The sequence below is a fragment of the Sturnus vulgaris genome, chromosome 7 (genome assembly GCF_052056855.1).
Source record: "Sturnus vulgaris isolate bStuVul1 chromosome 7, bStuVul1.hap1, whole genome shotgun sequence".
Classification (NCBI taxonomy): Eukaryota; Metazoa; Chordata; class Aves; order Passeriformes; family Sturnidae; genus Sturnus; species Sturnus vulgaris.
Window position 1 is genome coordinate 14,407,844 of NC_142249.1, and position 21,407 is coordinate 14,429,250.

The 21,407-nt window shown below is 38.4% G+C and overlaps 2 protein-coding genes across 4 annotated transcripts in view; one reads left to right on the plus strand and one right to left on the minus strand.

Annotated features, from left to right (window-relative positions):
- SPATS2L (spermatogenesis associated serine rich 2 like) overlaps positions 1-11,933 on the plus strand; it is a 144,985-nt gene extending 133,052 nt beyond the window's left edge. For all 3 annotated transcript variants that reach the window (XM_088167825.1, XM_014879420.2, XM_088167826.1), the window contains 5 exons: positions 1,608-1,666; positions 5,080-5,189; positions 5,646-5,748; positions 8,531-8,748; positions 10,591-11,933. In XM_088167825.1, the coding sequence (XP_088023951.1) occupies positions 1,608-1,666; positions 5,080-5,189; positions 5,646-5,748; positions 8,531-8,748; positions 10,591-10,986 (886 nt within the window). In that variant the 3' untranslated portion in view covers positions 10,987-11,933. The remainder of the gene's footprint in view (positions 1-1,607; positions 1,667-5,079; positions 5,190-5,645; positions 5,749-8,530; positions 8,749-10,590) is intronic.
- Positions 11,934-13,951: 2,018 nt separating this feature from the next.
- KCTD18 (potassium channel tetramerization domain containing 18) lies at positions 13,952-20,785 on the minus strand. The gene is given in 7 exon segments (XM_014879389.2): positions 13,952-16,305; positions 16,308-16,795; positions 17,516-17,618; positions 17,959-18,053; positions 19,153-19,346; positions 20,233-20,298; positions 20,300-20,785. Coding segments are annotated over 7 exon segments (1,134 nt in total). The 5' UTR covers positions 20,459-20,785; the 3' UTR covers positions 13,952-16,276.
- Between the last annotated feature and the right edge of the window lie 622 nt (positions 20,786-21,407).

The following is a 21,407-nucleotide window of genomic DNA, read 5'->3' on the forward strand; positions in this document are numbered from 1 at the left end:
CTGCTCTACCATAAAAAAACCCTGCTGTTTTATTTCCTCTGGTGTGTAGGTCACACTAAATTGATCTGGCAGGCTGAAACAGTAATTTTAGTCTTGTTTCTATGTATGAAACAAAAAAAATGTGTTACACTGCAATTGTGTTGTCTTGCTGAAGCCTTTGCCATCAGCCAGCCTGCTTCTGTCCCTCGTGTTGGCTACTGGGAGGCAGTGTAAAGGTCTCCTGCTCTTCAGGGGCCATGGTAGATTGGGAAAACTCAAGGACAGAAGACTGCAGAGCTTCTGTTGCAGACCTCCTGTGTGAGGTTGGTTGGAAGATTTCAAGGAAGGATGCATGGCACTTGAACATGTTGTAGCTGGTAAATGTTTGGTTGTCAGCTGTGTGTCTGCCATGTGTTGCCCACACTGCCTGCTCACCAATCTTCCCCCGTTTTAGCTAAGGACCTGCCAATAGTTCTCTAAGTCTTCTGTCTCTCTTTACTGCCCAATGAACTCTGGAGGATCTTCCCTTTCTTGCTAAAGATGTTCTAGAAAAATGTTTTGGATTTAAGTTTTCTATAATGCCTTCCTTCAGTAGAAGCCTGTTCACATGTAACTCAGTGTCTTCACTGGGTACAAAAGCTAAAGTTTAAGGTTGATTTTACTAACAGAGTTGAGAGCTTCACTCTTCCCTTGAGTGCATGCCTAGATGTACTCCTGGTGTTTGACCTACTTAAAATTTTCCCCCCAGCTGTTTGAGTTTACTCACTTATGCAAATACGAACATTAACATTGGTGGTGTTTATTAAATGTGAATTTAACTTTAGGAATAATCTAGTGAGGGGAGAACAGGATGGCACACCAGAGCTCTGTCCCCTGGAGAGCATTCTGCAGAGATGTTGCTCCACTGGACAATGTCACTGCATTCATAATGTGACCAATTTACCACGTGTCCTGTCTGCTTTCAGCAGATCCACCTGATTAGTTGCACTTTGACAGCTTATAAGCACTGTCAGGGATTGCACACCAGGCATTTGTAAAAGGAGAGGCACACAATTCCTTTAGGAAGGCCAGGTAAAAGTGGACCAGCTCCCCAGTCCTGGTGGGAATAGGGCGCAAGGAAGCTGATTTCTGTTATGGAGATGCTTAAATGCTTATTTACATCACAAACCATTTTCTTGTTTACCTTGGTACATTATGCAAAAATATCTCTAAGGAAGAAGAAGAACTCATTACACACATCTTTAATTTTGTTTCATTCTTAGTTTTGTGCTGAGACCTAAGCTGTATTAATGTGGGTAGCAGCATTGGTATATGTGGCATAATTAGGAAACAGACTGTTTAGTCATTTGAGGATTGCTGTGCTGAATCAGACTGATTTCCACATCTGTGCAGATATGTGGGAAGGCCAGTGAGATGTTTGTGTAAAGCAACACACACTCATTATCATTAATCTTTTGTAGCTGGCTTGCCTAGGTATTTCTTCAGCTTCAGTTTTTTAAGTCTTATTCATTTCAAAATTGCCCTTTATTAATGTCTGAAGTCTATATGTAGTTAGAGTTTTTGATTTTGATGGAGTTCTAGCATGAATTAAATCATGATTTTTTTCTTTCTTTTTTTTCCTTTTGTAGCATCGTAGACAAAGAAGTGTCATTAATGGCAGAAATTGATAAAGTTAAAGAAGAAGCCAGTAAGTAAAAAAAATACACAGGGAAATTTTGGAATACTGTTGAAACAGTTGTTTTGTTTGGCAGAAAATTACACTATCCATAAATTTGGTTTGCAACATTCCATTATCTTTCACTCTATATGTATAGTCAGATATGGCTTTGATGTGCCAGGGTAATTTCTATGAGGGTTGTGCATCAAAATTTCAGTATTATGAAATTAAGGTAAACCAAAAGGTGATACGGAGTTAGATTTAAATTACTCACTCCTTCTGCTTACCTATCAGAGCTTTTTTTCCCCCTTATTTCTGTGATTATTCCATTACTTTGTTTCCATTTATCAATCACTATTTGTTTGCTTATATTACCTACATAATTAGAATACTGGAACTGGGGAGTAGGGGAGTAGGTTATTGTGTTGCCTTGCATAGCTTTAAGGGATAGTGATCAAGCTTAATGAATTAGAACAATTTAAAAAAATCAAAAAACAGATGTTTACTGCAGTCTGTTTTCTTAATAATCTGTTGGAGCTGATCTGATTCCAGGCTTTCATGTTGTCTCTGGTTTTTCCATTTTCATGTATATATATTCTGTTTTGGGGTGGGGAAAAGCAAGATGAGCCTTGTATTAGGATGCCACAGTATCTGTCCTACATTCCATCCAAGATACAGTGTTTGTATTTCCCCCCAGGAAGTACAGTGGGGCATGTTTCAGTAGAGAATGCTAAGAAAGAAATTAAAGAGTAACCAAAGCATTGTTAGAATGTTACTTTTCCTGGCAGATGAAAATGCCCTTGCTATGAATGCCTACAATCCTTTTACTGATTTGTGAATTTAAGGTACTTCCAAGCAGGATCACACATATAGTTAACATTCTTGAATGCTTCATCTGCATTTAGAATTCAGTTAGTTTACAGAAGTATACTAATTGAATTTCTGTTGAAAAAAATGCTCTAAATTCTCTGTTGCTGTCCAAGTCTCTTGCAGCTGTATATGTGTAGAAACTAGAAAGTACGAAGTTACAACAGCAAAAATTTACGAAGTTTGTGTTTTTAATTTTATTTGCTAATTTTCTAGGAATAGCATGAATGAGATGTGAATTTAAAGCTTTGTGTTATTCTGGGAAGGACTTGTGGAGGGAAATATATCAGCAGGTTTTGTTTACCTGCAGATACCACGTAGCCATAATCAGCTACATAGCATGCACTCATTCCCAGGAGAAACAATGGTGGTATTCCCACTGATCAGCAGACACAGGTTTAAGCCCCAACTGCACAAAAAAACCCCACATTTTGGAAATCCACTGTCCAGGGCTGATGGTATTATAGGGCCCCTTCATTTATCTTAGCCAGTTACAGGAATTTTTGTAGAAAGTAAACCTAATTCCTACTTACCAGCATGCAAAGTGCTGCATTTGCACATGGCATGTTTTGTTTCCCTGTTTTCCTGCCAGCTCCATGTATGACAGTGCATGGCCCAGTACCTGTGTCCAGCAGTGTGCTTTCTGCTGTCTCTCAAGGCTGCTGTAGGCTGTGAAGTGCCTTCAGAAACTTAGGCAGTAAGTTGTTACAGGACTGTGACATGCTAACCAAGATTTAGGATATTATTTATTTTTATATCTTTTTGCTGCACTCAAGGACTGTTTGACAGTGGGTGATCTTATTCTTACTGTCAACACTAGGAAAAAATCCAAATATGATAATTTCAGGGTTTTTTAAAAACATGAGTGTTTGGCTGGCATCTCATGGAAATAAATGCCAGTATGAGATAAGATCATATGGTCTGGGCAGTCCCTTCAGCAAAGAGGATATTGATCTTGGGGAGGAACAATATTAGCATTACCTAGAATAAGCAGTAAAGCAGAACTGTCGGACAAGGTAAGCACCTGGTAAGCTGTTCATTTAATGTGATAAAATTTTCTCACTCTTGTAGATCATATTCTACAAAAAATGAAATGGAAAAGATCTGCTGGGGGGATAGCAGCTCTTCTTAGCATAAGTAATAACGTGGATTTACCAGCAGGGCTAAAGGAACTGCAGCCACCCTCTGCCTTCCTTCCCTGCTGTGTGTGACACACACTCCTCTGCAGTCACACAGATTGTTTGTTCCCACAAAGCTGTACAGGTGCAGCTGTGTCTCCCTGTGCCTGCTGGACCATGTTGTACTCAAACATGAGTACTGAACATTGTACTGAAACATTGGAACAGGTTTCCCCGAGGAGGGGAGATCCTCATTCCTGGAAGCATTCAAGGTCAGGCTCTGAGCAACCCCATCTATTGAAGATGTCCCTGCTCATTGCAGAGGGTTGAACTGGAGACATTTAGAGGTCCCTTCCAGCCCAAGCTATTTATTGACTCTACAATACTTTCAAAAGAAAGTGTTACCTGATCAAATATATGATAATGGGTTGAGAAACAAACTGTCTGTGAAATCTCATTAATTCTCACCTTTAAAAATAGCACTAAAAGTATAGGCTGGTTTGATGACTTGTCAAGTGTGCTGTGGAAATTCGTGGCAAAAAGAAGGCAAAGAAACCAACATCTTTATGGCCTGGTGGAGTCTGTGTTCTTAGGATAGTTTACATTAAGAACCACTCCCTCTGACTGTAGGTGGAAGTTCAAGACAAAAGACTATGATTGTTACTATTTTACATTTAGGTGTTGTTTCCTCTCTGCCTAAGTACTGATCCCATCAGCCAGTTAATCAGTTGTTGCTTTTACACTGAGTCACCATTTAGGTAATAGTTTGCATATATTTCCACCAAAATTGTAATGTCTTATTATCTTGTATACAAGTAGACCATTGCTTCGTGGCTTATGATTAATCTTTCCCTATAAGAATATAATTACTCACCTCTTCCTTACATAGAATATGGAAAACAGGCAGTAATGAATATTTAGTATTTTTTTCATAAAGACTACTGGCCTTCAGTGTTGGTTTGGAACGGCAAATGTGTGTATTCCATATGTGAAAGCAAAATTATGATAACATAAACTGTATGAACAGGTTTTTTCAGAGGAAGTGAAATTCCCCTGTATAAATCAAATGCAGCATGTCTTCAGAAAAAGGCTGGTGACTCAATGTAATGCTTCTTTCTATGTCTCTGGGAGGCTCCCTGTTTTTGTGCTTCAAAATAAACTACTGGAAAACTCAGAACAACATGTCTTTGCCTCTGTTTGTCTCTGAATGTTGGAGGATTGATTTAACTTTGATTTTCTGACAGCTGTCTCATTTTCAGATCTTTTTCAAAATCAGGCAGTTAAGTGAAATATGATGATCAACTTAATCTGTGCAAATGCTATATTGAAAGTCCAGTTGAAGTCAGTGGTCCTTGTGTATGTCTCACATGGGATGTACCATGTTAATGCCCAAAGACTAATAAATTACAGAGCAATTTACCTTCCTAGCATTAATGACTGACTATTGGTATTTGGCAGTGGAAATCCTGACTGCTCGGCAGAAGAAAGCAGAGGAGCTGAAGAGGCTGGCAGACCTAGCCAGTCAGATGGCTGAAGCACAACTCTCTGAACTCAGGGCTGAAATTAAGGTCAGGCATTCACTTCTGCTTGGGTATTTTAGCCATTTGCAGAAATGCCAAGGAAGAGTTGTCACATTAACATGCCCAGGCTGTTCATTCCTGCCATGGGCTGAGGGGTAAATAGCTTTCCATAGGGAAAGTGTAGCTTCTTAAAGCATTGTAGCACCTCCAAGCAGTGTACAGATGCAAGTAAACCTGATATCTTCAGGTTCAGTGGTCAAACATACATTCTCTGCTGAAATGACCCACTTCCCAAGTGTGGGAGTGATCCACCCATCACTGGGCTGTGAGACATAATTCGGTAATGATGGGAAAATAGCTGTGCTGCACGGAGGTCTTGTGAACAGGGCAGGGTCAAGAATGTGTGGAGCCTTAAAGTGAGTTTAAGTGTTGATTGGTTCTTTTCCCACCCATACTGTCTTTTGCTCAGAATGTAAATCAGTGTTCACATGTTTATTTTTGCAGCACTTTGTGAGTGAACGGAAATATGATGAAGAGCTGGGCAGGTCTGCCCGATTTTCCTGTGATACAGAGCAGCTGAAGACCCAGATTCAGCTCTGTGGAGAAAGTAAGTGCTGGTGATCCCTCTCACTGAGTTTCTCAGAATAATCACACCAGTTCAGCAGAGCTGACAGCACATGTGCTGCCAGTGTGTGAGTGTGCAGCAAGCCCAGTCCCAGTGGTGTCTCTGGATGCAGCAGGGCTGCTGGACACACACGAGTCAACTTTACTGTTTGCAGCATGTTAGCCTCACTGTGCCTGGGCTGCACACTCCATCTGCAGGTGCACAGTACCATCTTTGTCAGAGAGTCCCAGGTATTACTCAGATCAGTTGGAGTTTTCAATCTAAACAGGATCCCAACTCTAGGGAATACACAAATTCAGTAATTTATAAATAAATAGTAAATTGGAAACTTCTGTGTGTGAGCATAATGTAATGAGACCAGTTCAGGTCTCTCCTGCTAAGAACTCCCCAGCTTTGTAACAGTATTCATTGGGGTTTTCAGAAGCCATCTAGATTCCCAAATCATAGAATCACTAAGGTTGGAAAAGACTGATCCCACCTTGCTACAGCCTTCTTTTAGGCACTTGTAGAGAGCAGTAAGGTCTCCCCTCAGCCTTTTTTTCTCAAGGCTCCTGTTTCCAAATTATCTGCCCTTCTGCTTGGAAATTCGGGTTCACATTTTTTGCTTCAAGTACCATGTCCCTGTTGCAAAATAGGAGCCTATTTCTCATCTCTGTCATGCTTTTTTTCTCCCTAAAACAAAGTAAATGATACAAGGCTTTGCCCAGTATGTATGTTACGCTGTCCTATGGTATTCCATTCAGGAGAAACCTGGTAAAACAATACTGAACAAGTGCATCTTGGTGGAAGGAAAATAATAAATGTTTTCAAGGAGTTCCTAAAAAGAGAAAATGGAGAAAATGCTACACAGTCTGCCAATACAAGTTTCTGACTGTACAGCTAAAGAACTGACTGCTTGAAGGCATAAGCAGTTTAACTCATAAGAACTGCTTTTGCAGAACACTTTGAAGATCCCTCTAATCCCATATCCTGTCTCTCAATGAAACCAACCCAGGATGTTTCAGAGGAAGACATAAACTTCCCAGTAATGCATCTAATTGTTTGCAGTCACCTCATAGACCCTATCTAATACCCTGAAGCATTAGAGATTGAAAATTCCATAAAGATTATCTTGACTAATAATACCACAGCTGCTATTGATACAACCATAGACTATTTTTTAAAACTCACTGAACTACTTTCCTAAATAACTTCCAGCTGCAGTTAATTCTGCAAGTTAATTATTTATACCTCATTTCAGTAAAGCATTACGTAAGTGTAGTTTGATGCAGGCCTGTTTAAATCAGGTCAGTGAAGTCAAAAGAGCAGCTATTAGCAGGGGAGCAGTGTCATCCTAGAAATGACTGATAGTGCACTGACTGTCTGAGGAACTTTGCTCATACCTGCCCTCAGTGACCTTAGATGAGCAGCTTGTGATGATTGGTGTCTTTGAGACCTTCAGTGCAAAAGATGCTTCTGTTAGCATCATGTCTCAATGAGGCCCATACCCTGCTAGGAGCTGCAAATACCCCTCAAACAAGAGATTATACAAGGCCTATTAGCTAAGAACAGCCACTCTTAAGGGCTTTAATAAAAGCAATAACCAAACCAACAGAGTTTGTGCAAAGAAAGGAATGTTCTAGCATGAGGAGATCATAGACAGCATATACTCAAAATGAAGGACAGGAAGAAACAAAAGTAATTGGATTGACATATATCAGAACACACAGTATCCTTTCCCTGTACATTTTTTTTGTTAAAAACACATTTTTATGACAAGCATCTGGGTTTTTATATGGGCTTCCATGTGCAGCAGTCTGTTTTAGATGAGAGAGAATTAATAGAATTCAGGGATGGTTGGCCTCACTGAACTCAGGAGAGAAAATTCAGTTCATTGTGCAGATCATTGCATTGTTTTTCTGAAGAGGACACCTAGTGGGAGAAGTAGCTGATTTTGGTCTAAGTGAATAAGATCTTCAGAAAACCTAACAGATGATGCTTAGTTACTAAAATGATTCCTCGTCTTCTTCCTCTGAACTAGAAGTGAAAAAATAGAAGTACCTCTTAGATAAAAACAACAGGTGTCTTTGTGGAGTGAGCCTCAAATTTGTCATCTGTATTAGAAGGAAAGAGAAAAATTCCATAATCAGAAAAATCAGGATGGCAAATAATGATCAAGAATTTTATTGGCATCAGAATCCTCTTCAAGACTGCTTGGGGACCATTTCACAAAGGCAGCTTGAAAAATGCAGAGAGGAATCAAGGATTCTTTGGGTGCATTTCATATCCAAATACAACAGTGCTTAGTGAATTAGGTGATTTCAAAATACTCAGAAGTGGAGAGTAGGAATATATGGAGGTGGGCAGTAGTGGTTCCTGATGGTGCAGACTGCTGTGATCTGCATGAAGTGGATTAGTGCACTGCATTCAGTTGCAGTTTTTATAGATACCCATGATACAGAAGAACCTTTTTTACCGTTTCCTTTAGATAGGAACAAGTTCTCTTGGATTCCAAAAGCCTGGCCTTCTGCCAGGCTCCTTCCAGTTTTAATGCAGTGCCACCACATTGGCTCTTTTATCTGCAGAACTGCTTTACAGGCTGACTTACAGGTGTAGAACACTATGGCCTGACTCCGAGCAAGTTACTTCAATAGTTAGCTTGCTTCATTATTTTAGAGTGAGACTGAAACAATGCTTCCAAAATTAACTATAAGCAGGGTAAGAATACAGTCTTCTGTTTAGATGTTGATCATTTAACTGATAACACATTATCCCTTTTTTACAGTTTCTCACCCAAAGAACAACTATTCCTCAAGAACACCATGTAGTTTAGTGCTCTCTTCAATGACCTCGCATGCAACAACTGGCAAGCAAAATACACACAACCGAAAGTCCTCTAGTAATGCCAAGAACTCTGATAATAAAACAGCCAGCAGTAAAGTACAAAGTTATCCTTCCAATCCTACAGAATCTTCTTCTCAAGGAGTCCCAACAAATAAGCAGGTAATATGTCAATCAGTCGTGAACTAAACTAAATTACTTCAAAACTTTCAGAAAAATATGTAGCATTGAAAGTTGTTAATACAAAATCAAAAAGTGTTTCGTGGTCTATATTTAATTAGTAATTTTTGAAGATAGTAAGCATTTATTTTCCAGATTCATTTTCAAGTCAGTGTGAACATACAAAGTAGAAATATCAGAAATACCATATTAGTAAAGACAGCTGTCTGTTTAGAAATGTCTAGTAGCAGTAATAGAGTGAAAAAGAAAACCCCCTCCATTATAGATAACTGTTATGGAGGAGAAACATTTAGTGCTTGATAAATGCTCAGCTGATGTGCTGTTGAAGCACAATTATTAGATACACTTTGAAAGTAGAATCCTGCCAGATTTAAAAGCTTATTATTTCAGAAGCTCTATAATAGATGTTATAGTGTTGTGCTATATTAGTAGCATTGTATTATATTTTGTTGTAATAGCACCTTAGAATGTCCCAGTACTATTGTTCTTAGGTAAAGCTGCCACTAAAGTTGGTCTGAGTTTTGTCCTAGTAGGGATTTTAGAATCAAGTAAATGCCTGATGGGAAATGTAAGATGGTGCATAATGTCAGTACATGTATGGAATCACCTGTCCTGTCAGGCATGCAAATAAAAGTAATTCGCTCACTTCCCACTAAAAATCAAAGCATCCTCTGAGCAAAATATCACAATGGACGTGTCTTCCACAATGAGGATTTTTCACTTGACTTTCATTTACATGTGACTGTCTGTTCTTCCTGCAGTCATACTGCAGTACTTGAATAGCGCTTTACTAGGAAAGCAATATTCATTATTTTGGAAAAAATCAGTCAGTATTAAGTTCTTCAGTACTTCTTAACTGCTCAGAGAATCACAGAGTATTCTGAGTCCCACTCCTGGCCCTGCACAACACCCCCCCAAAAAATCCCACCATGTGCCTGAGAGAATTGTCCAAACACGTCTTGAGCTCTGTCAGGGTTGATGCTGTGACCACTTCCCTGGGGAGCCTGTTCCAGTGCCCAACCACCCTCTGGGTGAAGAAGTTATCCGTGATACCCAACCTAAACCTCCCCTGACACAACTTCAGGCCATTCTCTCTGGTCCTGTCACTGGTCACTGCAGAGATCAGTGCCTGCCCCTCCTCTTCCCCTCACAAGGAAGTTGTGACTGCAGTGAGGTTTCCTCCTCAGTCTCTTCTTCTCCAGACTGAACAGACCAAGTGACCTCAGCTGCTCCTCACACGGCTTCTCCTCAGGGTCCTTCACCAGCTTCATGGCCCTCCTTTGGACACTGTCTAATAGTTTAATGTGTTTCCTGTACCATGGAACCCAGAACTGCCCTCAGCACTTAAGGTGAGGCTCCCCCAGAGCAGAGTGGGACAGTCCCCTCCCTGGCCCGGCTGGCAATGCTGAGCCTGATACCCCCCTAGGACTGCATTGTCCCTCCTGGCTGCCAGGGCACTGCTGACTCACATTTAACTTCTATTTACCAGAACGTGCAGATCCCTTTCCTCAGCAACTGCTGTTGAGATGTCTAGAATTTCATCCCCTTTTCTGTATTTTCTTGAATCATGGCAGATTTTAACTTGGCATCAGTGATGAACCTGCCATCTGTATCTCCAGGCTACTCAGCTGTAGTATGGTACTCATAGTTCTGGTTATAGTTATTATAAAGAGACTCTGGTAACAATGAAGAATCAAGACCTTTTAGTGTTTTCCCTCTCCTGTTGCCTCCTAACAGTAACACTGTTAATTTTGACTGCTGTGTTTCTTGGCCTGTTGGAAGGATTCAGACAACCTAACAGTTATGCAATTTCTTTCTGGGTAGAATGGACCTTCTAGCCAGAGACGAAGATTCAACCCACAGCACCAAAACATGCGGCTCAATGGATCTCATAAGTCACAAGGTGCCAGTAATGAGGCAGATCAAAATACAAAGAGTGCTTCCAGGTCTGAGCACAGAAGACAGCAGCATAACAGCTTTCGATCTAAAAATAAAGGAGCTATGAAAAATCAAGAGCAGTCTACAACTGCAAGGACCACAGAGAATCCAACGCATTCGGAGAAGTCCCGGCGGAAGCATCACACACCAGACACCGCAGAGCACAGGCCTTTCCAAGGCAACGTTGGCAGGGTGTCACAATGCAATTTATGCCCTGCAAGGATGGAGGTCTCTGCTGATGCCACTGTTCTTTCAGTGCCAGCTGTGACTTTGGTCGCTTAAAATGTCACAGTGATGGCAGGCAGAGAAATTCAATCTCTTCATTTTAGTTTGTTGCTCGAAAAGCTTGTTGGTGAAGAAAGTCAGAACATAGTCTTTTAAATCTTTTGCTGCTTAAAACTGGTTGGTATCTTTATTACTTACTAATTATCAAAATTAAATCATACTTTCAAGGCTTTCCCCAATATGTTCACATTTATTTTGTCATGACTGTACGGAATCTTACCAAAGCAGCATTTACTTCTTAGAAAAATTAAATCTAGATTGGAAAGATAAATTGATAATTAAATTCATAATAGTAAAAACATGTTGTAGATATGTGGTTATACCAGTCAACATTATTATTTCATAGAACAGCCTGTGTTAGAAGGATCCCAGGAAGTCTGTATGCTGTGGTCTGCAATGAAATCAAATAATCTTGTAGAATTTTTCAGCAAATCTCTATACACCTCTTTTATTTCTGTGCATGTATACACGTACATGCATGCACACTGTATACACAGAGAGTATTGTTCTATATGAGAAGAGTTGAAAAAGCAGTTCGTTTGATTTTAGCTTCTTATTCCATAATCTGAGATCTTTAAATTCAAGTATAAATTGTATTAAATGTATTACATATTGGTATTTTTCATGGACAAACTATTTTTATGAGGCTGAGGAAATATGCTCATTTAAGTTTGGAATGTATATAGTAATGGCTACTCAAGTGCACAGCCCTGTTCTCCATCCTTATCAGCCACTTTTCTATGACTAGTTGGATTTATTTTTTGCATATGAAAAGTTGCAGGTCTTCTAGACTTGAATTCAAATTATTTTTCTATATTTTTGCTGTAGGAACCATCTGTCCATAACAAGAGCTATGACTAATAAATTACTTAGTCTTTATGTTCTGAGTCTGTATTTCAGAAAACCTGTTTCTTCCAAATAATTAAAATCTTCTTTCTAAAATACTCTGGTGTTTGCTGCTTTGCAGTGCCTAACCTTGTGCTCTTACTCAGATTCTATTTGTGTAGTGGAACTGGTATCAGTGGGAAGCTTTCAGCTGAGTTTGGACTGGACTAGGCTTTTGCTTCTAGCTTGATTCTAATGCCACAGCACACAAAACAACCTTGCCATGAGAGCCACCTCCATGCTGAACACATTTTACAGTAAGTTACTCTTTAACATAGTAAGGTGTCAGAATCCAGAGCTGGTGTCAAGTGACCTGTTGGACTCAGTGTCAGAATCAGGAAGATGTAAAGGTCAGTAAGGTTGACCTCTGTCGAGGTCAGTAGGAGCAGGAGGACACTTCAGTAGCTTTAAAAGTTTACACCTAGGTGATTTTTTGCTATTGCTTTTTACCCATTTCCTCTACCTTGTTTGTTGACTGCACACTTCCTTAATACTGACTGGATTACTGTTCCTCTGGGGCCCTTGAAAAATAATCTCCAAGGGAAGAGTGAGGTGCATTCCCTAATTTTTATTTTTCTTTAGATACTTATGCAGTGTCCCACGTGTGAATATTGGTAAAACCTGATTTTAAAAGGCAAGTAACTCGTCATCTGGAAGAGTAGCAAAAGAAAAGTAAATGTGCAGGCAGACACTGGCTTTCTTAGCATTGCAAGCACTGCTATTCTCCGAGTTAATTGCCTATCACACTTTTGAGCTGAATGTTTTGAAATAGATGGAACTGAAATTCCAGAATCTCTGTTGTGCATACCCATCAGATAGGTAGCTTTTCAAAATTTATCTGCTGCCTTAGAGTTTCACTGTAACCTCACTCTTAGAGATTTAATTAAAATTCCATACAGATATTACACAGGAATTTCGTATATTATCCATATGTAAGTTGTGAAATGTCTCTTCTTGTAATCCTTCCTAAAAAAAGGAAAATAGAACTTATCTGTAATGACATTTATTCCTTCCTTACAGCTTCTACACTTGATTATTACATTATTGAAAGTTACTTTATTCCATGAGTCAGTTTCTGACCAGCGACCTTCTGCAGATAAATAAATAAAGTCTGTAACTTAAGTCATAACTCAGCACAACAGGACTACCTTGTGCTCTTCAGTTCCAGCCAAGCTTTGATGTACTGGAGGCTCAGTATGTGACACATGCAGGACTAACAGGTGAGAGACAGCATTTCTCTTTTCTCTGGTGATACAAGGACATCTTTGGTAAAGAGCTGTGCATGGGTTTGGCTAGGCTGAGGAGAAGGCTGGCTGTGGGAATGCTGCTGCTTTAGCACACCAAGTTTATTCTAGTATCTGTACTGGTTTGGGAAGGTTATTCCAATGCACATTTTAACCACATTACGTGGCTGTGCTCTGAAACTGTCAGAATCTTCATCTTTCATTTCATGTGTGTCTGTGTGCTTGGAACTGTATCTGCCAATTTCTAGAAGTGTTTTACTGTTCATGGTAGTTACAAGTAGCCAAATGCTCTTGGGCCCATCTTCAACAGAACTCTGTTTTTATCTTCACATTACAGAGACAACTACATGCAATTCTCCTTTTAAGGTACTTGTAGAAGGGCAGTGGAGGAATTTATGGCAGGGCAAGGCTTCCCTTGCAGGCCAGTCTAAAAGTCCCCTCAATTAGCAGAGCAAATACAGCTGTTTGGCCTCACTCAAACACAAACACGGAATTCCCACTGCACTTTGTGCTCTTCCAGAACTGGAAACACATCTTAAAGGGGTAGTATTTTAAAGCAGGTTGAGTCTATTTATCTTTTATGTAAGATTAAATTCAGAGTAAAGGCAGAACCCAGCAAAATAAAGATCCACATAAACAGCTGGAAAACTAAAAAGTGAAGGTAATTGAATGCAGTCAGACTCTTTGGAACACTTATATTAGTTAACCATGCCTGGGAAAAAAGAAAAGATTAAAAACCCTAGCACTTAATGTGCTTGAAAATGTTTCCTTTAAAGAAAACCCAGTGATTCTGGAATTGGAATAACTTGCTAAACATGTTGTTTTTCGGGTTTTTTTTTAACATGATTATAATGATTTATAATTTTACAAAGATTCAGAGTAAACCATTGTCACACCACTTGACAGTACATCTGGTTCCAGTCAGCACGAAGGTTAATGCTATCCATCTACCATAAAACAGTTCAATATCACTCTTAGCAGTTAACAGAAACTGAACAAGATTCTGTGATATAAAAAACGTGCTGGAAGTGCCTACTTAGATAAGTTAAAAGGCCGTGTTTGCATCCCATCCAATTGAAAATATATAAATAAAATGAAGGTTTTTTTACCTTCTTCACCACAGCCACATTTTCATTTCATCTATTGAAATTCAAGGGGGTTGTTTTGTATTTTTTTAACCACAAGCTAGTATGTCTAGGACAAAGAGAAGACTCATTAATGCCACTGTAATGCAAATGACACAAATGTTGACTCAAAATATACTGTGCTACCAAAAGAATTAAGTAAACACTGAGGTAGTACAAAAAAGTACATAAAGTACATGAAGTCCTGTAGGAATATTCTCAAAGCTTTTTCTTGTATTTTTTCTTGTATTCTTGTCTTTTCTCACCTATATATTTTCTGATTCTGTGTTTATAGAAGCTTTCTAAATTCAAAAGTTGGAAGAAATCAGCTGTAGAAAGCCTTATAAAAAGATTGTAATCTTTAATTCAGCCGTTGAATAAATAGTGAAATACAACTCAGAAATATTAAAAACTGCTTTTCAGTCAGATTAGTGTGCAAAACAAATTTCACAATCTTAGTCTCAATGAATTGCATGTTTGAAAGAATCCTGGAGTACATTATGTTATGTATCTTTCCCTAATTTCTGCTTTGTTCTTTGTTCAGTGAAACTTTCTTTGTTGAGATAGGAAGAGCCTTGGGATTGTTGATTTTCAGGTTTATTTTTAAAGAAAAAACACTAGCTTAAATACTCTAAAGGTCAGCAGGTCTTCCATATACACACCAATAGCAGAAAATTAAAATGCTCTACACCTTTATAGTGGCTACTGTTCATGGCAAAATGTCTCTTTAGAAACATGTTAGTACATGAAAATGTGGGGTTTTTTACTTGTGCAAATTATGTTTCAAGTCCTTATGATTGGGAGAAAAGCCTGAAAATGTGATGGCTTTAAGTGATCTAGCAAATAAAACATTTAAAGAACCGTTCTGTAATTCTAATAGTCTCAGGAATTTTAAGAACTTGTTTTTTGGTAATGTTCTCAGTGTTCAGAGACAGCTGTATTTTACTGTGCTGGAGAAGCAAAAGTAGTCATAAAAACAGCAAAAAAGCCCAGGACCCAACTCTAAGCAAGGGTACAAAACAAAGCCAGGTTTTGTTCACTGATTTAAACAACTAAAAGGGCTCTTGAAAATCAAGGATCCAAACTTGCTTTTCCTCTGCTGATAGAAACATACAGCAGCTCTTTGTTTCAGTATCATTACTCAACATTTGCCCTGCTACAAGAATGTCTCCTCCAGCCTGCTCGGGGGGAAGGAGGGAGACTTTTTCTTCAAACTATGGCACTTCAACCTCACACAAGTTGAGGTTGTGCCCTCCTGATCTGAAAGGACCTGCAGAAGGACACGTAAGGCCAGGTGTAACTCAGACCCTGCAGGCCCAGAAAAGCCATCCCCCAGCGGTGTGACACAAAATGCCACAGCCCCGCCGCAGGGGCAGATCACACCACGGTACTCTGTGTGTGTCTGTAAATGTGTGTTCTCTGCAGAAAGAGCAGCCTTGTTACTCACACAGCACACTTCTTCCCGTCCTGGATTTCTGAATTTTCTCTCAGTGTACAAGCACAGGGGATCCCTTGCATTGCTAGTGAGAGCAGAAATTGTGATCTACCCTCAGCACAAGTGCCAGTAAGTGCATTCAACTTCTGGTTTCTCTGCAGCATTCATAGGTTGTTCACTTGTGGCAAACTTGTATCTAACAAAAGCCACTCAATTTATTCCCTTCCCCCCCCTTTAAAAGATAACAAATTGAAGTTCAGTTGTAGTTAAAGTCCATAAAGAGGTTTTCTTTTATGCTGTGCAAGTACTCACTTTTCGGTACAGCCCAACATAAATACAAATGGGAGTCACTGGAATGTTAAACTGCAGGTGCTAGAGCGATTTTTTAGATCCATTTTTCTTCTTCTCTTCCCAACATCTAAAAAAATACCTAGAAATAAAGCAGAAAACACACTTCAATGCTTCCTTAAAACAATTTTTTCCTCTGCTTTTCATTATCTTTTTCATCAAAATTTTCTCCTAATTTTTGAATAAAGGATTACATGAGGTAATGATCTCTATAATGCAGAGCTGTCCAGTCTATCAGACTGAGTCAAACATTATCCATCCACTTCATCACTCTTAAGTCAGCTAATAGAGCTGGTTCTTTCTTGTTCAGTACTGGACAAGGAGTAGGCATTTCTCCAGCAACACTGTCCTGTGGACTTGTTCCACTGGATGCACAGGGAGGTGGCAGAGATGGTGTCACAAGAACAAGCAGAGTCCTGCTCAGCCTCACTGCGCGGTTCTTCCCTGGCCTCTTGCTCCCTGCACCTGGGAATGGCGTTTGGCTCAGTGTCCCATTGCCAGCACTCTGCCTTCCACAGGGAGCCTGGGACTGGCTGGCCACTGATGTGCGTGTTGTGGATGTGGTTCCAGAAGCTTCTTTGTGCAGCATCAGGCTACGGGGTCGTTTAAGAATTGCTGCAGAATGTGAAGTATTGCAAGCAGCTACCTTTAATGAAGATGAGTTCTTGACTTTTATGTGGGTACTTGTTGAAGGACCTGAGAATCTAATTGGCTGGGGACCCACTTTACATGGTAAACAGCCTTCCACTTCAGTAGAGTCAATTAATCGTCTGTAAAAAAAAACTTCAATTAAAAAGTGACTACATATGTAAATTGTTATTTTTATAATATTATTACAAAACAGACCATTTGCAACAGCCTTTCACTAATAGGTTTAAGTGATACTGTAACAAGCATCAATTACAGCTCCCAACAGGTCATAACTACAATCAGGGTTGCCTTTCTGTGAATTGAACCATTAATTTCTTCTTCCTCTATAAGATGACACGTCAAAAATTCTAGCAGTGAAGTGGCTGCAGGCTGGCTCAGGTGACTGTGCAGTGGCACTGCAAAAGGCTGCTTTTAGGTAATGTGTTGAGAATGGAGGTATAATCAAGAATATTGCCATAAAACTGCAAAGAGGAAGTTCTAGGAATTCCTTCTAAAAAGAAGACATTTCACAGACATGAAAATCAGTTAACCTTTTAAAGTTTTCACTTAAATATCTGGTTTAGCAGTCCATTTAACTAATCCTGCTCTCTAGTTTTTCAAGTTACTCCTTGCCAAGCTGTTGAGATTTCTCAGCAGCCTAAAAAAAAGTAAATTTGTTTCTAGTAAGTTCAGTTGTGCAATTAAGTGCTCTATGACATCTCATAAAAATGTAAATTTAAAAAACAGAGAAATTTCAACATGCATAGGTATTTAAGGAACCTGAAATTACAGAGGGGGGGAAAAAACGATGGCACTGTATTAGTTAATTAATTTTACACCACCTATGCAAATCAGCATACCTTTTATAAACTGGAGGCATATGATGCAAACTGCCTCTCAGAGGGTGTTCTTCCAGAATCCAACATTCAGACAGCTCCTGAGGCACTCTCCAGTAGCTGACACCTGCACTGCATAGCAGCATTGTACTGATGAGCTGAGAGAACACAGCCATGCATGTTTACACTTGACTAAATACATAAATACATGTATTTTATTATGCAGAATTTCAACTCTCAATCTGCTGACATGAGCACTGCTGACAGCCAGCATGCTGCTTCATTCATGTTAACTCCTGTCCCCTCTCTGAAACGTCCAATAAAACATATTTTCCCCAAACAGCCACTACTATTTTACAATGTTATGAAAGTTTATGAAGAGTTTTTTATTATACTCGGTTGGCAAATATTTTTCTTATTTTTATGTTAAAAAGTAGTAATACTGAAATAAAAAATTATTACTCTACCTCTCCCTTCCCAGGCATCAAAAGCATCCATCATCTTTTTCAGCTCAGCTACTGAGTAATAGCTCCAGATGTATTGGATGTTATTTCCAGCTTCTCTAGAAATATTGTTTTAAAGGTTATAGGTGATTAGTTAGTCCTTAAAAATGTACCATTGGTGAAATGTATAATTCTTTTTAAGACTTAATATATAATATATAAATACCTTATATATTAGAAATATATATTATATAAATATATATAAAATATATAATTCTTTTTAAGGACTTAGCAGTAAATGTTTTATAAAGCAGACAGGAAAATGTTACTCTTGATTTTGTTTTTATTCAAACAAGAGGTTCTAATCCTCCTGTGAATGCCTATTGCTAAAAATGGATATTCATGAAAGAATAGATGTTCATAGAAGAATAATTACAGCATTATTTATGTAAAACCTATTTTTCTAGAATACACAATAGGAGAATCGATACCTGATACGTTGCCAAATATTCTTGGAATAAATATTAATGTTCCCAGCTTAAATTTAGGAATATATGCATCCTAATGATAAAGATGATGAAGTATTAAGAGTTCTATCTTAATCAAAAGATGCACAGTGAAGTACACTTCTGACACTGCACTTGAGAAAGACAAAGACCAACTGCTTCCAGTTGTAAGTACAGGTCTACCAATAACTTCCAATTACTGCCATGTAAATACATTAATAGTGTTATACAGCTGTACCCCTTCTTTAAAGATTTAAAACCATTTCCTTTCATCTTTGGTTCTCAGTATTCAGCTATCTTAGAAGACTGCACAAAAGAATTGCATGAATCACAACCAACTTTGCAAATATTTCTGGAGCTTTTTCTGTATGGGGATTTATTCACTGTACTTAGTGTAAATATTAGAAATTTTTAGTTGTTGAGACATTTTAAAAATAGTAAGTCAAACAAAATAAGAACTTAGAGCAACTGCATGCTAACCACCTTGAGTGTACTCTCTCAAATTCTTACCCTCCAGGCTTAGATTTTATCTTGTTTGTTTGATTAATGTGGACATTCTATTATCCAGCTGCATTGGGAGCTGGAAAGATTCCTTCCATGGATTTATAGTACAATAATGCTGCATTATGCTACATATTATAATATTCAGGCATAATTACAATATGTATTTATTCTCACTTCAGAATGCTTTCATGTTTGACAGTCGCCTTACCTTTTGTACATGCTTTTAGTATGAATTTTCATTCCTAGTGCCTTATTAATTGCATCAGTCCCATCAGCTCTTGTGGCATACACAGCAATAATTTTACTTTCACAGCTTGCTCCAGAAGTGTTGAGATAGTGAAGGACCCAAACTGTAGGCTTGGTACAAACTAAATGGTAAGAATCACAGAAATCCAACAAAGCCTGGAAAAAGTGTCAAACATACAGAATATTAATAAGAATGCAGTATTTTTAGTTGAATAAACTTTCATATTTAAGTTTTCTTAACTGTACCAGTTAGCTCTTTTAAGTAAATCAAGGATGTAATTTTTCTAGAATGTTTGCAGTTATTTCTTATCTGATGTTACCAGAGAATGTTGTAAAACTAACAGGTTCACAGAAAGGCAACAGAAATAAAGGCAAGGCAACTCCTTCACATGCAGAGAAACTGAAAGGCCTGGAATTGCTTTACACTTTTGAAAAGGAAATGAGTAAGGGAGAATGTGAAATACAGAGAAAAATAACTTGCTAATAGAGCATAGATGACTGTCAGGAATAACACAGCCAGAGCTGGTAAAATGAGTTAATTTCCTACCAATTAATTAGAATTAGCTTTTAAGTTACAATACTCTAAAACCTTAGGATTTAAAACAATACACTAATTATCTTTTCTCCTTTCTCATTCTAAAGAAATGCCAGAGTACATTTTGTCTTACAAGTTTTAGGAATAATTTGTAAAACTGAAAAATAAACCCCAACCCAAACAACTTGAAGGGATCAAATCTAATTAAAATAAAATTCAAAACCAAATAGGAAACTAAATCTCCTTCTTACTTATTAAGTTCTATAGCAGATTTGCATGTCAACACTCACATTTAAACTGTTGCTGTATTGCAATGATGGTAAAAGCTGGTGTCCTTAACTATACTGACTGCATTATCAACTCTAGGATTACTTAACCTAAAACTGCATTTATTTATGATTTATTGTGGTCACTAAGAAGTGCTAACTTGGACATTGTGTAGCTTTAGTGTTTAGTTCTAATGAATGGCATGGGTTAGAAAGTTCAGCATCAAAGAAATATCAGGACCTTTTTAAGCTCTATATTGGACCTTGAAGTGTATGTCTCCATTTCATTGGCCAAATGATCAGACAGACAGACTGTATGGATAAGGGATTCCAAAATAATCTGCTTCCTCCTGCACTGCAGTTCGAATTTGTTTATCTCCAGGAATCTGAACTTCTCCATGAAGATAATCCAAAAGATATTTAAACAGGTTTCCATCTCGATGAATTAGACATGCTCCTGAAAACATAAAGTTATTTAAAACACTGTTTCCAGCAAGTGAAGACAAATTTGTCACATTCTACCAAATCATCAAGTACAGCCTTTTGTACAAAACTTCTGTAATGGCTTTACTTAGGAGGAGTAAGTATACTGTCTCTTTTAAAATTGTATTTGGTTTCCCTGGAATGTTTGTTATTTGAAGATAAAATTCTTAGTGCAGTAAACATTTCTTTGGAATTTCAGCGAAATCTGCATAGGAACTAACAACATTCATAGCTGTGCTAGCTGCACTCTGCTTAAAACGTTAAAATCTAATTCATGACGCATTTCTAATTCTAACTCCAGGTACATCGTTACTCGCTGTTGCAGGGATCTGTTCAATTTTGCTTCTAGAGCATTTAAAATAGTTAAAATTAGCATCGGTTCCAGTCCACATCTAGTCAAACCTTCCCTGAATATTACTTAAGTTGTACTGGATTTGTTTCTTTTTCTCTCCTTTGCCTGAAGGACCCCAAGAAACCCAACCAAACCATATGGTCTGTACAACAGAATGTTCACTGCAGCTGTGAAAGATGGCAGCAAAGTCCTGCTATGTTATGAGAAGTCCTTATGTTAAACATTTCGGGTATTTTAAACGGTGTAATGTATGCAACAAGGAATTACTATTCTTCATCCATCATCTCTTTTAACTGGACCTACTTTGGCAGGATTTCTAAGTAACAAACAGGTGTGAAATTTGATCCATGAATAGTTTTATTCAAACTTTTTTTATCAAACCGTGGTGGTGAAAAATGCAATTTTTACTGGGTAATGCGGTATTCTGAAGCAAAGATTAGACCCAAATCTCTTTATGTAATGAACAGAGGGAATGAGATGCCTCTGGAGATTATAGGAGTTCACAGACAGGATCCAAGATAAATGCCAAATACTCTGCCAACTTCAATTTCTTCAATCTTCAATTCTTACTGAAGAAGTAC